General features: G+C 34.1%; 1 protein-coding gene across 1 annotated transcript in view; it reads right to left on the bottom strand.

Moving 5' to 3' along the window:
- The window catches only part of Ssrp (structure specific recognition protein), a 55,703-nt gene extending 41,805 nt beyond the window's left edge, over positions 1 to 13,898 (bottom strand). Inside the window, exons 1-3 of the mRNA XM_081771231.1 lie at positions 13,742 to 13,898; positions 8,725 to 8,910; positions 1,427 to 1,642 (exon numbers count right to left, since the gene is read on the bottom strand). Coding sequence (XP_081627357.1) covers positions 1,427 to 1,642; positions 8,725 to 8,910; positions 13,742 to 13,792 — 453 coding nt within the window. The 5' untranslated portion in view covers positions 13,793 to 13,898. The remainder of the gene's footprint in view (positions 1 to 1,426; positions 1,643 to 8,724; positions 8,911 to 13,741) is intronic.
- Between the last annotated feature and the right edge of the window lie 1,014 nt (positions 13,899 to 14,912).

Genomic DNA, 14,912 nt, shown 5'->3' with positions numbered 1-14,912 from the left:
CTAGATTTAACTATAATAAATATTATTATTTAATTTTCCGGCTCGTAAATTATGAAATCAGTTCTAACAAAAAGAAAAGAGAATTTATTTATTTATTTCCGCATATTCCATTATTCTTTTTCTTCTATATTGAGTATTTAATGTGGCTGTTCCCACTTTGAGACAATATGGCAGACATTTGTTTACATTTCAGAAAGACGCACAATTTGTGCAAGGTCAGGCTTCAAAACCGCAGAACAGGTAAGCTTAACATGAAACACATTAAGGTGTTCGTACTTTTATAATAATAATGGCAATTATGCTAAATATAATTTGAATGTCTATAAATATTAACAATAAATTCTATCTTTATTCCGGTCAAACATTAGGCCTAAAATTATGTAAACAAAAATAACCTATAACATTTCTTCGTGAATTAATGCCGAATAACTTTTGGATTTAAAGCGATTTCATGATTATTGACTACAATCGAAATAATAAATAATGTATCTCATTTTATCGTAGTATAATTCCGTAGTATTAATAATATAAACATAGTGAGTGCAAAGCACATAATCTGAGTTGTCATGCTACATTACTTACGTTATGTAGCTATCAATGTCTTATTGTCGGTACTGATTTATAATAGGATAATCAAAAGTAATACATATTCTAATAAAAAAAATAACCTACCGATACAATGTACAAAAATACTGTAATATAGAAGTTTATCTAATGTTACCGGTAGTGAAAAAGACGTACCGTAACATAACTTAGACAATGAAGAACCACCAAACCTTTGAAAGTATCTATAAAATGCTATTAAAGAAACTAATAACCGTTTCTAAGCCGCTCCTTACACTAGAAATGTGGTGTTCAGTTTATAACGTCATAATAGTTGGGCATCCAACTTTATACACTAAACAAAGATCTTCAAAACTATTTATTACTTCATGTTATACCAGTTTGCAGATACCAATTGGCCCAATCTCTGAACTTTTTATGTTCTTCATTGTTTTTTAAGAAATTCACTACAATTCAAAAAGGTGATGAGAGCATAGTGAAAAGCTGCAAGTAAATTGATATTTCAATTTCTTCCTTATTTTAACAATTTTTCTACACCAGATCAATTCTGAATATTTTCACTATCTTTCATTTTAGGATGAGATTTAAATAGAAACAAATAAATGAATGTTTATCTTGTGATCGGACAATACTATAAACATTTGATAAGAAACAGAACGCAGAGAACACTTTCTTTTCTTACCTCTCAAATTCTACAAGTGAGAAATTTAAATTGTTATGGCTTGATTTATTTTGTATTATTATAATCTTGTATTACACAGTATATACTCGGTACGTAATACAAAGAGAAGATTCTTAAGGCACGTTACTTTATACATGATACACGAGATTCATTTCACAGTAAGCAGACAACTGGACTAACCTGATGGAACTCCAGCGTAACCTCATTTTTACCGGTAGTACATTGTGATACATAATTCAAGGGGATTTCAAATGCAGTTAAAGACCCAATATCAAAACTCAATGCAGATCCATTAAACTTGGCTGTTCCCCAATTCCATCCTTTCAAACTAAGTTCTTTCTCTAACATGTCCTTTTTATAATAATTAGAAAAGAACTTAGCAATTTTGTCTTGTTCCTGCAATAAAAAAGAACAGCATTATTACGTAAATTGTATTCCCTCAATACAAGCTCATTTTAAACAATATATACACGTCAAAACAGCAAAGCTATGCTCATAATGAAACCAAGAATTATCATTCGTTTGACTGAATGGGCACTGCTTTAAATTTCAAGGGATACTAAGAAGAGATGTGCGAGAAAATGTAACGGGTAGGATGCTGCTATCCAGTACAAATTCACATGATCTGAAATGAATCAGGAACCTTCACATTTGAGGAGTGTGCTATATCATGAAACCGAGATACAGGTAAGTACATTGTACTTAGGTATTACGTACACTAAAGCTCCAATTGGTAGAGATACACATTTTAGTAGGCAGAGCAAGTAAGAAGAAACTTTTACATTAAATATGATTATCAGATTTTTAAGGTCCATGAATATGCAAATAAAGACTAAGAAGTACTCCTTCAAAAATGAGATTTTTTATCGTCCTACGATCGTACTCTTTAGGCTAAAGGAGATGCATGATTAATGAAAGCGAATTATCATGAAATATTTTTTCCTTCCCACCGGGAACTGAACCTGAAACCATTTGCTCCAGACTCACACATGCCTGCCACTCTACCACCGGAGAGGGCTAGAATCACTTTAGCTATTACGTATCAATGACAATAATGTACAGTATTACAAAAGGTTTCAACATATTACAATTTCTTTCTAAGCTGCAAATACAAAACGTCATACGCTTCTTCCGATCTTGTGATAACTTCATAGTTATAACTGAAAATCTTTAAAAGCTATAATCCCTACCAGACTTTGCCACCATTAAAATGTTCTCATTTAGTAGTGTCGTTTGCCAATAAAAAAAAAAAAAAATCATAAATAATACCAGTTAACACAATCAATATTCTTTAATTACGTTTCCAAGTTCTTTGTGGTTGTCTCAGAATTAGAGCAAACCTGTTACTAACTGATCCTCTGAATTCTACTGATGAAGGTAGTACGACCTACGAAAGCCATGTACATTAATTAATAAAGAGTGCAATAATTGTTAAGTGCAGAACTTATGTTTATCATTATTATAAAACACAATTTGTTTTGGTACGCAAGCATTGATTGTAGTTAAAAGGATCACTGATTTCTTGCCAGACGAACTTAATGAAATGTATTTCTGCAAACGGTTTTTAAGTACAGTTTATTTCTTTTCCAGTGTAAATCTCAAAATCCACGTTGCTAAACGAACTACAAAATGACAAATTTTTCCATCCGGCAAACCCGTGAAGTCGACATTAATAAAAGTTATTGTTTGTATATTCCTTCGCTTCTTAATATCTGGTATAAGCGATGCACAGAGTCAACATAAAATATAACTGAGCGCTAAAAAGTAATAAGACATTCAATGATGGTTGCAACGGTTCATCAACACATCACACTAAGCTTGTAAGTAGATAACTGTTATTAATATTTAAAAGGTCTTCTCTGTTATAAAATACAATCTTCGTAAATATTAAGTGTGTGAACAGTTATCCGGAAATATACTGGATCTGCCAAATGAAAGAATTCAGGACTAAATAGTTCATTCAGTAGCGTAGTCTTCAAGATTTGCATTGCGAAAGAAGAGAGACGATCCTTTTAACTAGTAAATATGCATCCCATAGCTTCTTTAAGTAATTCGTTTTAACTTAATTCGATACTGGCAGTTAACTATCCATGTAATAAATCAAGGTCATATGAAACTTTAGCTTCGCTCACATGAATATCTTTGACTACTGCAAAATTAAGCTTCCCTTCAATTATACGGGCTTTCAAGAAGCTGACAAGAGACGGTGGAAGTGTTTTGACAATAAGAGGGCAAAGAATTTAAATGCAATACGTCATTATTACATTATTAATTAAACTCATCTTTCTTACTGCCTATGATCTGTTGAACAGCACCATCTTTCTTCAAATAAAAATAAACAAATATGTATAACTAATCTTCCCCTTTTTCGTTAAACAATGAGGACAAAATACTTACCCAGCATCTCCACCATGTTGTTATATAAGATGGTTTTAATTTGGGGTGTAAGGCGAGAGGTATAATAATTAAATTTTATATATTAAACTTCAAAAGAGCTTTAATAAAGCTAATTTTTAATGTGAATTTATGTGTTTGTGAATGAATTATTTTACGTATTTGGTAAGTTTAGCATAAACATACTTTTTTGACATATATTTGGTATGTTTTGGTAAGGATGAAGTTTTTATTTTTATGCTATTGACTGCTGCTAAGCTTTGACCCTGATGTAGTTTTAGTTGTTGGTGAATTATTATCTTGAAGAGAGAGTATTGATGACTAGTAGTTTTTTACTAGTCATATAGTGGTTATGCTGAATCCCTATTGTTTTGGCGGTGTTAAATTTGATAGGAGTTATGTTTGTGATAACAATAAATAAAAATATTGATTTAACTTTATAAATTATTTAAATTGCATTAACTCCCGGATCTGTTGGAACTTTTTTTTGAAGTTACTTAATTTTTTATATTAGGATTTTTGTTGAGGTTGATAATTTAATAGCTTGTGGGTGTGACGTAAAGCTAAATGTATTATATAAAGTATTTTGAGTTTGGATTCCAGAAGTTCCAGAACAAAATTTGGAATTTAGGTAGAAAGAAGTATGTTTGTGCTAGGTTTTTGTAATGAGTTTAATTATGTAAGTAAAGTTGTTATAAGCGCATATGACAAATTTATAGACATGACTGTATAACAGTTATATTGTGATTTAATTTTTTAGATATAATTGTTTACAAATGAACTTATTTTTGTATTTTTTATTTTATGAATCAAAAATGAGAATTAGATTTAATTTGAAAATGAAATTTAAAATTGGTATTGCCACATCTCCGGGCTTAAATTCTGTGTTGCTAGGCAAGAAAGAAATAAAATTTAAGATTGGTATTGCCACAACATAAAGAATGTGTAATTAGAACAAAGAAATCCAAATGCGTGCAAAAAACTATTTATTGGAAAACAGTGAAACGAACATCATTACATCACACAGTGAAAGCAAGCACTGGCGCCAAAGTTTCATCAAATAAAAAGGGAAAAATGTACGAAGAAAACCATATTCAAGTAGTTATTGAGCTTCACCAAAGTTTCATCAAATAAAAAGGGAAAAATGTACGAAGAAAACCATATTCAAGTAGTTATTGAGCTTACATTGCACGCCGTATTAGAACCCACTTATGTGGTAGTGTTGCCAGGTTGAGACTGGAGAGAGTTTAGTGGAAGAAGATAAAACTGGGACGGTTTGGTCGATAAGAGTACATGAGAGTAAAATAATACAGTAAGAGAGAAATTCATAAACGAAGAGCTTGGTGGAAGAAAGCTCTATACCTTAATTACAACTTCGTGAGAAATGGAGGCTTGGCATATCCCGCTGCAAAAAATTTAAGTCCTCAAATAAATGATGCAATCAATTTCACATAATACACGAGAAACAATTTCAGAGGAGGAGTGGAATATGGATAATTATGTACAACAACAGAAAAGAAACGTGAAACAATAGACTTGACAATATACATCAGTAAAAAATATGAACTATTTAAATGATTGAAAATAAATTATAAGATGTGATAATAATGAAAAACACAAAATAGAAACTATGCAGAGAAAATAATAGCAAAACAAAGTTAAGTACAACATAGATACATGGAGAAAGAAAAAAGTAATATATATATATATATATATATATATATATATATATATATATATATATATATATATATATATATGAAATAACATAAGAGGGGTTGTTTGCAGATTTTCTTCGAGGGTCTCCAAAAGGGATTTTGAAGATATCTACGCAGAAAAAGTAAGATTTCCGTAATGAGCTGTGTCCTGAAACAGGTAAATGGGACATTTGCGCGCTGCAGGATTGCTGGTAATTGTTTAGGATTTAGATTTCTGAGCTTTCGGCATCTATGGACATTTAGCCCGTCATGTATCAGGGATAACATCTCTCGGCGAGCACACTATCCAGAGAAAGGCAAGGAAGGAAGCGACCTGGGACCTGCAAGTTAGACACCAGCCTAGCATTTGCCTACTGTGAATGAGGAAGACCTCATTCAGGATGGTTGGCTTGAAAAAGCTCTTTACACTTTTTCGAAAGTGGCCCAATGGGAGTCGAACCCGGGACCGCTCGCACCGAAGGTGCTGATAATTAATTGTTAATTCGAATTAAAAGAAAACTTTTACGTTTCAAGGTTATACAGTAGACTCTTTTTAATTCGAAGTCCAAGGGGACACGAAAAAACTTCGAATTATCCAAAATTCGAATTATCCAACAACGTTCATTTTCACATATATAACAACAAACAAACCAAAGCACTGTGCATCAAAAACATATTCATATGGTGTAGACTTTACCTTTAAGGCAGTTTATTATTTGCGTAATTGAATACCGCAAACTAACAAAAGACATTGACTCCACATAATTCAAACTACGTGTACAATGGAAAATATATTCACGTACAACACTACAACATACACTGAATAGCCCAAACAATTAAACACCAGTAACAATTTGAATATTCTGTTCTCACTTTTAAGAAGTTGTAAACCTCATTTGCTTAACTTTGATTGTTTTTGTACGGTCAATAAATTCTGAATTTCATGTATTGCATGGAATACGATATTAATAACATTTGGTTGACTTTATCAATAATTCATCTTAAATTTTCAACCAATTCTGAGACAAGATGAGATTGGCACACGTTCTCTATCTTTACTTCTTACCCAACTCACCTTCATCTTTATCATTACATAGATTTTCTATTTATCTTTTGTATTACTCTTCCCTATGCCTGCATCTGGATGACTGAAAATACGTTAAAACTGTATTTCTCTATTTACATCTGTACAATATTAAAAACTTTCAACTGTATTTGCTTCGAATTATCCAAAACATAGGTTCAAAAGTTCGATTTATCCATGACTTTTTAACTATGGTTTTCAATGCAGTTTTCAAGGGGAAGGGACTTCTGTTCGATTTAGTCAATATTTCGAATTATCCAAGTTCGAATTAACGAGACTCCACTGTACCGGCTAGGCTAAAGGAGGCGGTGATGATGAGAAATGAATGAAATGGTGGAATGAAGAGTGGGAGGAAACGGGAGAACTCCGAGGAAACCCACACGCACAAGGGTCTGTCCACTACAAAATTCACTTGGCTCGAGCTCGGATCGAACCAGGGACCCCATGCACCAGAGGTGAATGCTCTACCACGGAGACACCGCGGCCCCTCGAACTGAGAGAGTTAAAAGAGTTTAAGAACTAATGGAATAGTAAAAGTATTAGTTATCTTTGTACTAGAGTGTCGGAAAATCACTATATTTAATACAGTGCAAGTTCTACAGCTGATTTTCTTTTATTTCTCTGGCTAAGATACGGTGTGTTTCAAGGACAAGCTTTTATAATGAGGACTAGTCTTTGGCTAGCTAGGGGCTCGGCCCCCAGCCTCTCGCGTTTACACGGCCCACGGCCTCGTGTCTCTTGTGTATTAGTCTTTGCATCAAGAGTGAATTTCGTGTATTTGATCTTAACATTTCCTAAATTTGGCCAGCGGGGGCTTCGCCCCTGATCCGCCTTGCTCAGCCTACGGCCTCACACCTTTTAAACCCACAATTCTATCCAATTTCAAGTTTCTTTTCGTATTTCAACTATCTAGAAGATAAGATTTTGCATACCAAGAAAACTTCCATTTAAATAATAGGGAATTTCTTCATCCTCCCTTTAGACAGCTTAAAAACTAAAAATATTGTTTTGACAATCTTCGTGTGGGTTTGCCCTGGAAGGCTACAATCATGCCAAATTTCACTATTCTAAATCCTGCCGGAGGTGCCCAAACATTTTGGGGTGTAGAAGATGCCCCATATAAATAACATGGGAGATTTCTTCATCGCTCCTTCAGACTCTCTAAAAATTAAAAATATTCACTTTTGGCAATGTTCCTGTGGGTTAGTTCCGAAAAGCTACAATCACGCCAAATTTCAACTTGCCACGTCGACCGGAAGTACCCCTTTAATTTACGTCAGTTCATGTATTTTTATATATAGTTAGGATTAGGATATGGAGGTTGCAAGCCCTTAGGTACTTCGGTCGGATCTGGAAAGCCGTTTGGGTTTCAGGTGAAAGTGATTATGAGATAATATATATATATATATATAGTAATTTTTTTGTACTCATAGCAGCTGAAATAATCTATGTTTCGCACACTTTAGCGAGTATTTATTTCCAAGGACCACCCGAGATATACATGCAGTGAAATCTTCATATGCTTTTAGCTTCCAATTTTTAATTAACAGTGGGAATTTTTAAATTCGAAGTATATTGGGAACTTCACACTCCTGTACGTTGTCCCATAAAATATAAGATATATATATATATATGAAAAGGAGAGTAAGCTATGAACCAACACATATTTCAATACATTTTCCTGAGATATACAGTACAACCCCTCAAATCCGAACTAATTGGGGCTGAAGCCTGTTCGGATTTCGGGGGGTTCGGATTACCCGGGAAATAATATTACGTACTTACTTCGTCACTGAATTGGCGGTAAAACAACGACTGAGGTTAGACAGGGTGACCCAGTGGTCGAAAGGGCAGTGACCTTGACTGGAGGGTATACACTCATGTCCAAAATGATTGTCGCATATCTATAACTGTCTTCTTGTAAGAATATAATTAGATAATGATTTTGAATACAAGCATTAAGTCTAAAAATGTTAAAACCTTAAAAAAACTAAATTTGTGTGATTAAATCTATTTTTTTTTTTTTTCATTTTGCAGCTGTAGTTTTTTTTTTTCTCCTGAGAACGTGTTCGGATTTGCCGGGTTTTCGGATTTCCGGGGTTCGGATTTGAGGGGTTGTACTGTAAATACTTTCAAATACCTGCAAGATAATAACATACCTAGAATTGGGTAACAATTATTAAGTTATTCCTGGGTTCCTTCTCATATATAAGATATGATAACCATACCAAAGAAACAATCACACTAATACCACCGCCGAAGTAAAAACTGTGACTATTAAACTTTAAAAGGAATGCACTTACCCCTTCTTTGAAGCCTCCAAAACGATGTAAGGTACCATTCTTTAAGAATATCCTCAAACCAATGGATCCAACAAGTTTCTGCCAATTCACAAGCTCTACATCAGATGCTGTGATTTGTTCTACTTTCCCTGTTTTGTTGTTCTTAAATATTATATGCTGGTCAGTTAGCTTCAACCGACCTGGTGTCTGAAACAAAAAAAAAAAAACAAAAAAAAAAAAAAAAAAGTTTTATGAATTAGTGTTTAAATCGAATATTTGAACAGTACAGCGCTTACCTCTAGTCGTAGAGTCCCCGGTTTGATACCCGTCATGTCCATGGGTTTCTCAAAATATTCCCGCTTCCTGAAACGTTCTCATTCCACTAATTCGTCCATCATTCAATTGCTTTAATCATCGTCTCCCTTAGCCTCTAGGAACGTTAAACTGAAATACAGTAAAACCTGCTTTCAACGGACCCTTTATTAAACGGAAAACTGTCTTAAACGGAAATATTTCACGGTCCCATGAATTTTGGAGTGCAAAACGTGTAAAACGTCCTTCATTAAGCGGAAACTGTGTTATGCGGACAACGGAAAGCAAAATAATCCTTTAACGGAAAATTATGAGTTCCGGACTACAGCGTTTAGAAAATGTTTAGACATTCTGTGAAATGGTAAATATATGTACATTACATGTCTGCGATAAATTCTTCGTTCTTTTGTTAAATCTTTCCGCGCATTGTTGACCTTCCCCAACCACTACCCATATTCACTCCCACAATTTGTCCTTAATCCCCTCACCTTAATCAAGAATCATACGGAAAGAAGAAGACGAGGTGTAGGAAGAAGAGGAATACGGTACCGAGTTCGAAAAAGAGTATAGAATAAAGATGTATTGAGACACTATCAGAAGTTTAAAGGAACTGTAACAATTTGTCTTACGGAAAAATAACTCTAATTTACATAGTGTAGTTTTTCAGGCTAAAATGTGTGCGGAAAGTCGAGTAGCCAAGTAGCAATGTATACAGAAGATTCTGCTTGACTACTGGAAAACAATTAAAGAAAGCATGTGCATAGCATATTTTGTATTAATTTTAAACTTTTGTGTAATAATTCATAGAAGAAAGAAGTACTGTAATTGAAAAAGGTACGTACAACGTACGTACAAAATTTTCTCAGTATGTCCATTATAAGCATGTAAAAAAACGTCTACCTCCATTAAGCGGAAACCTGACTTTAACGGAAATTTTTGCGAGTCCCGATCGATTCCTCTAAAAACAGGTTTCACTGTATTTTAAGCTTCGAATGATGACGCACATGTCCAAAGAACTCACATTATTTGCTATTTCCTAACACTGCACCGTAATATGAGCCATTCTATTAAAAACTACTAAACTCTTCGATGTCTGCGTTCATCTTTCATACTTGATAGACGAAGGTAACAGAAACGACTCCATCATGTTAAATATTACACCAAAATACAGGTTAGTTACATAATACAACGTAACACAACAGGATATGCTCTAGGAAGTCGTACATGTGTTGGTAATTGTGAGTACGGTATTTATAATAACGTCTATAGCAGACAATATTTCCAGCCCGTGCCAAGTGATTCGTGGCAAACAAACATCGTATACCTGGGTCTTGTCGGAATTTTCCCGTTTCTACTTTATCCCATCGTTATATCTCATCACTATCGTCCACTTAGCCTCGGTGCATGAACAGGAAAAGTAATAAAAAAAAAAAAAAAATCTTGTGCCAGGAGTTATTTCTAAAACACAACACACTGAGCAAGACTATGTGATAATATGTTATAAAAAAAAAAAAAACACACACACACACAATCACGTAACAGTTTCAACAAAATAGAAACAAGGTCTGATAGAATAGTTATTTCTGTCATAGACATTCGACAACTGCCAAAAATACCTGTGAATACATCATACAAGCAGGATCGAACTACTGCTTGTAGTTACGAGCTAGAATAGTTAGTGTGTGTTTTTGGCATGAAGAATTAGGTAAGAGTGAACAGAACAAGTGATTTTGTCACAGGATATGGCATTGTTCACTTAAGGTAAGGTAGAGTCAGGTTAGCTGAGGGTTAGGAAAGTTTGGACCCATTTTGTTAAAATTAATAGAGTGTAATTTCTCGCTTTGCTATTTATTATGAATCGATTTTTTGAATGTTTTGCTCAACGTGCACTTTTGCTAATAATTGTTTTTGCGCATATCCATCGTCGGTTCGCGCTTCTTTCCAACGGATGCACTTTTATGTGGGCCCAACAGCATTGTATTAAGCTGACCCGGGATTAATGCAATTCTTTGTGTCAGTGGTCAGCTACCAGTTTTTTTTTTTTTTTTTTTTTTTATAAAAAAAATGTTTTTGTCACACCAGTTTTCAAGCATAATATTAATTTTTACCCAATTATTTGTGCATTCGCTATAAGAGTGAAACATGTTTTAAGAAAATCACGTTAAGCAAGAACGTGAAAGAAAACATTTTCTCTATTTGATGAATTAATCTAAAGCTGCACGAAGATTAGTCATTTGAGTTTAATTAACTATCTCAGCACAGATAGGGGGTTAAATTCCAAAGTTCCGCGTCCGCTTCTAGCAAAATTTTGAAAATTTACTGCAAAGAAATGGATAATTTGCCCGTTCGTGTGCTTGATAATCCATAAAGAGAGTGAAAGTTGTGTTTGTTTTTATATATTATAAATATATATAAGCGGTTCTAAACATGTAACCAATTTGGCAAGCGGAGGGAACTACTTGGTGAAAGCTTAGCGCCATGGTTGGACTGTGGGAAAATAATGAGCATCTGTAAACATGGCTGCAGGTATACAGACATGTTGCCCTGGATGTGCGTTAACAGTAATACAGCTTGTGAAACAATGCGGAGTTAATGATGAAAGTCTTTTGCAAGTATGTGAAAATTATGCCCTAATAAATCTAACAATAGACTACAGAAAGTGTGGTAAGTAAATAACTGCAAAGAAACGTTGAGAAAGTTATGCTTCTCAATGTAACGGAAAGTCACATAACCAACCTGGCTACTAATCTGCCTTCACTCGCTTTCGCTCGCTCGGCATTACTACGTGAATTAAGTTTGAGCTTTGATAAAGTAAATTGAATGGGTGAGTTGAAAAAGGAACATATTCCAAAATCTTCAACTTTCAAATACTGGGTGGAAACATGAGCATATTTCAGAAATATCTTCGATTTTTCACAAATACGTTCCCGTAGACTTCAGTAAAGAGGACTTAAAATTAATGAATACGTTCCTTATTCCTCTCAAGCGATGTAAATACTTATAAAATAAATATAACCATCCCAGTTTAGCATACAGAGTTTATAAGTACAAAATTTACGGGAAAAATGGGAAATGCAACTACTTTGACTTAACATAACGTAAGCAAATCTAACCTAAACTAACTTATACTAACCTGAACTAACCGAATAGTAATAGAAAGAAACGAAATTTTATATTCTTTTTCGGAAATTATGCTGGACCCCTACATTAATATAATCTAACCTAAACTAACTTATTGTGAACAGAAACATAAAATTTACAGGAGAAATGGATGATGCAAGTACTTAAGATTTAAATAACGTAACCTAATCTAACACGAACTAACCTAATATTAGTAGAAATAAGCATACTTTTATCATTTTAGGGAAAATTATGCTGGACCCCTACAGTAACATATTGTAACAAACCTAAACTGACCTAAATTCACCTAAACTAACTAATGTGAACAGAAATTACCGAAGTTGTAATATTTTTTAGAAAGAATTGTTGTACTCCTTCTGCTAAATATTAGCCACAGAAACTACCGAAGATTTTTTAGAAAAATAGTCGGACTCCTTCTGGTAAACATTGTTCGAAAAACACGATTTTAAAATGTTCGTAGATTTTAGTACGCTTTTGACCGAAGACAAGGCGGACGGCCAAGTTCGGAACAAATACCTAGACAGGCGCCAACCCATACAAGCAGAGAATACCATTAGGGTATTTGGTTCCTCTTCCAAATTCATCGACGGCTTCGAAACCGGTACTATTTATGGTAAGCCGTTATAAATGAATCCAGGGAACCTAATTTAATCGCTACTACTAAGTGAGCCACAATCACTATCAAGGGATTTGAGGAAGAAATTAAATAATACTGGTAGAAAAAAAAAAAAAACAGTACGCGCGTTTTTATGAGATTGAACTCCGCTGGGATTATGCTGTTCGGCCGTTCGGTTACGACGAATCATGTTTTAGATTTGTTAGGTTTCGTTCTTTCTTAGGCGCAATAAGTTTAGGGAATAAATGGGACCAAGTATTTACTAAAATCTACTCACCCCACAAATATACTATGACAAGGTGACCAGTCGTCCCGTTTTAGCCGGGACAGTCCCTTATTTTCAAGCGTTGTCCCGTTTTTTCTGATTCTCAAACGGGACGCCTAAATGTCCCGTTTTTAAGCAAAAATGACCCAGGTGTCCGGTAATTATTATTCAAAATATAAATTATCAATGCAAATTCTATACGCTTCTGTACCAACACTCATTGGGAAGGTTCAGCCGTGCCTAGAACTTCTGAATATTCAAATGAGAATAGAGTGTTCTGTGGTTTAAGTGGGAATTCTGGGTGTTCAAGTAGTTAAAAGTATTATTGAGTAATACTTAAGTTAGAAACACTGTGTTATCATTCTTACTTGTGTATTTTGTAAATTGAAAACACTGCTGAGTCCCAAAATGCAATGTGGAAGTCAGCCCCCCCACCTTCGTCGATTCGTATGCGTCCCGTTTTTAAAAGTAAAAGTTCTGGTCACCTTGACTATGAACAACTAACTACTTAATAGCATGGTATTCACAAGTGCATAATATAAACATTACTTTTGAATTCTGCAACTTAAAATTTTATAGCCGTCAACTTACACAGTTTACTTGAACAAAAGAAAGCAACTGCAAGATATTTTATAGGCTAATATCAAAATTACGTGATATTTGCCTTAACTCTAAAAAAAAAAAAAATCGATCAGGAGAATTACCATTGCTCCTTTAATTTCTGCACAAACATCTGAGTATTCTAAGAAGTCCATTTTTGTTATTCCTTCAAATTCACACACTACACACAACCACCATTAAAAAAATGCACAGAATACACACAAAACCGCCACAAAATGGTAACGTTTACTTCATCTACTTTCATGCTCTTCAGAGTATTGTAACTACGATCTTTTGAATGCCTCCTTTGAAATATTCATACAATTTCAATAAGTATTCTTTCTCGGCAACTTTAAAAATCTATTTCTATCACTTTTGGGGCGTTTACACTTGGTCGATTTAGTCGCACGACTAAATCGACTCGCTGCATTTGCCACTAAATCGAAGGCCGAATCAGATCGATGGATGTGTTCAATTATTTCAACCACAGAAAATAGAACGTCTTTCAATTCAGTTAACAGTCGATTAGTCGCCTTCGATCAACAAGCGATTAAGTTGAAATCCCATTTACACGGTCGATTAAGTTGAAAGTCACGTCAATTCAACTGAATCGAATGCAAATCGACTAAGTGTAAACGCCCCATTTGTAAACTTTCATCACTTTCTATGACTACTCAAATCCATTCTATACTATTTACCGTTGATGTTTAAATAAAGAATGGATAATGCTATCAATTATATTATAAGCTATTATTATTAAGTATTCTGCCTTCGGAAGCTCCAGGGCCTAATGCTGGTTGTAGATGATCCAAGAAAGCGTGAACAAGACCATTCCATACTTCAAATTTACACGTTCAAAGGAACATTGGTCAAGACACTTGAACAAGAGTCTCGAAAATGGACTTGAAACAACTTTTACACGATCATAGAGGTATTGGATCTGTTTTATATCCGTGTTAATAGATGGCAGTCCAAAACAAGTGACTGTAACTATGAAAACAAAAGAAAAATCAAAACTGCGTACTGATTTAGTTCAGACCTCCCCATGAATAACTATAATATTAGTCTATTTTTCGTAACTTTCAGCAGGCATTTGTAATTTAATAGATTATATTAAATGATTTAGAAAACAGGTCAATTGATTTTACAGCAATCCCATCGAATTTTCACCAAGTATTTTGTCTCTTTTATATTAAATGCGGGTTAGATTAGTTGACGTTAAAAAAGTAAGAAAGTTAAGAAAGAAAGAAAGTAAAGATATAAAATCGTTCCCTA

The sequence above is a fragment of the Thermobia domestica genome, chromosome 9 (genome assembly GCF_964235325.1).
Source record: "Thermobia domestica chromosome 9, izTheDome1.hap1.1, whole genome shotgun sequence".
In the NCBI taxonomy this organism is placed as follows: Eukaryota; Metazoa; Arthropoda; class Insecta; order Zygentoma; family Lepismatidae; genus Thermobia; species Thermobia domestica.
This window is presented reverse-complemented; position numbering and strand designations above follow the sequence as displayed.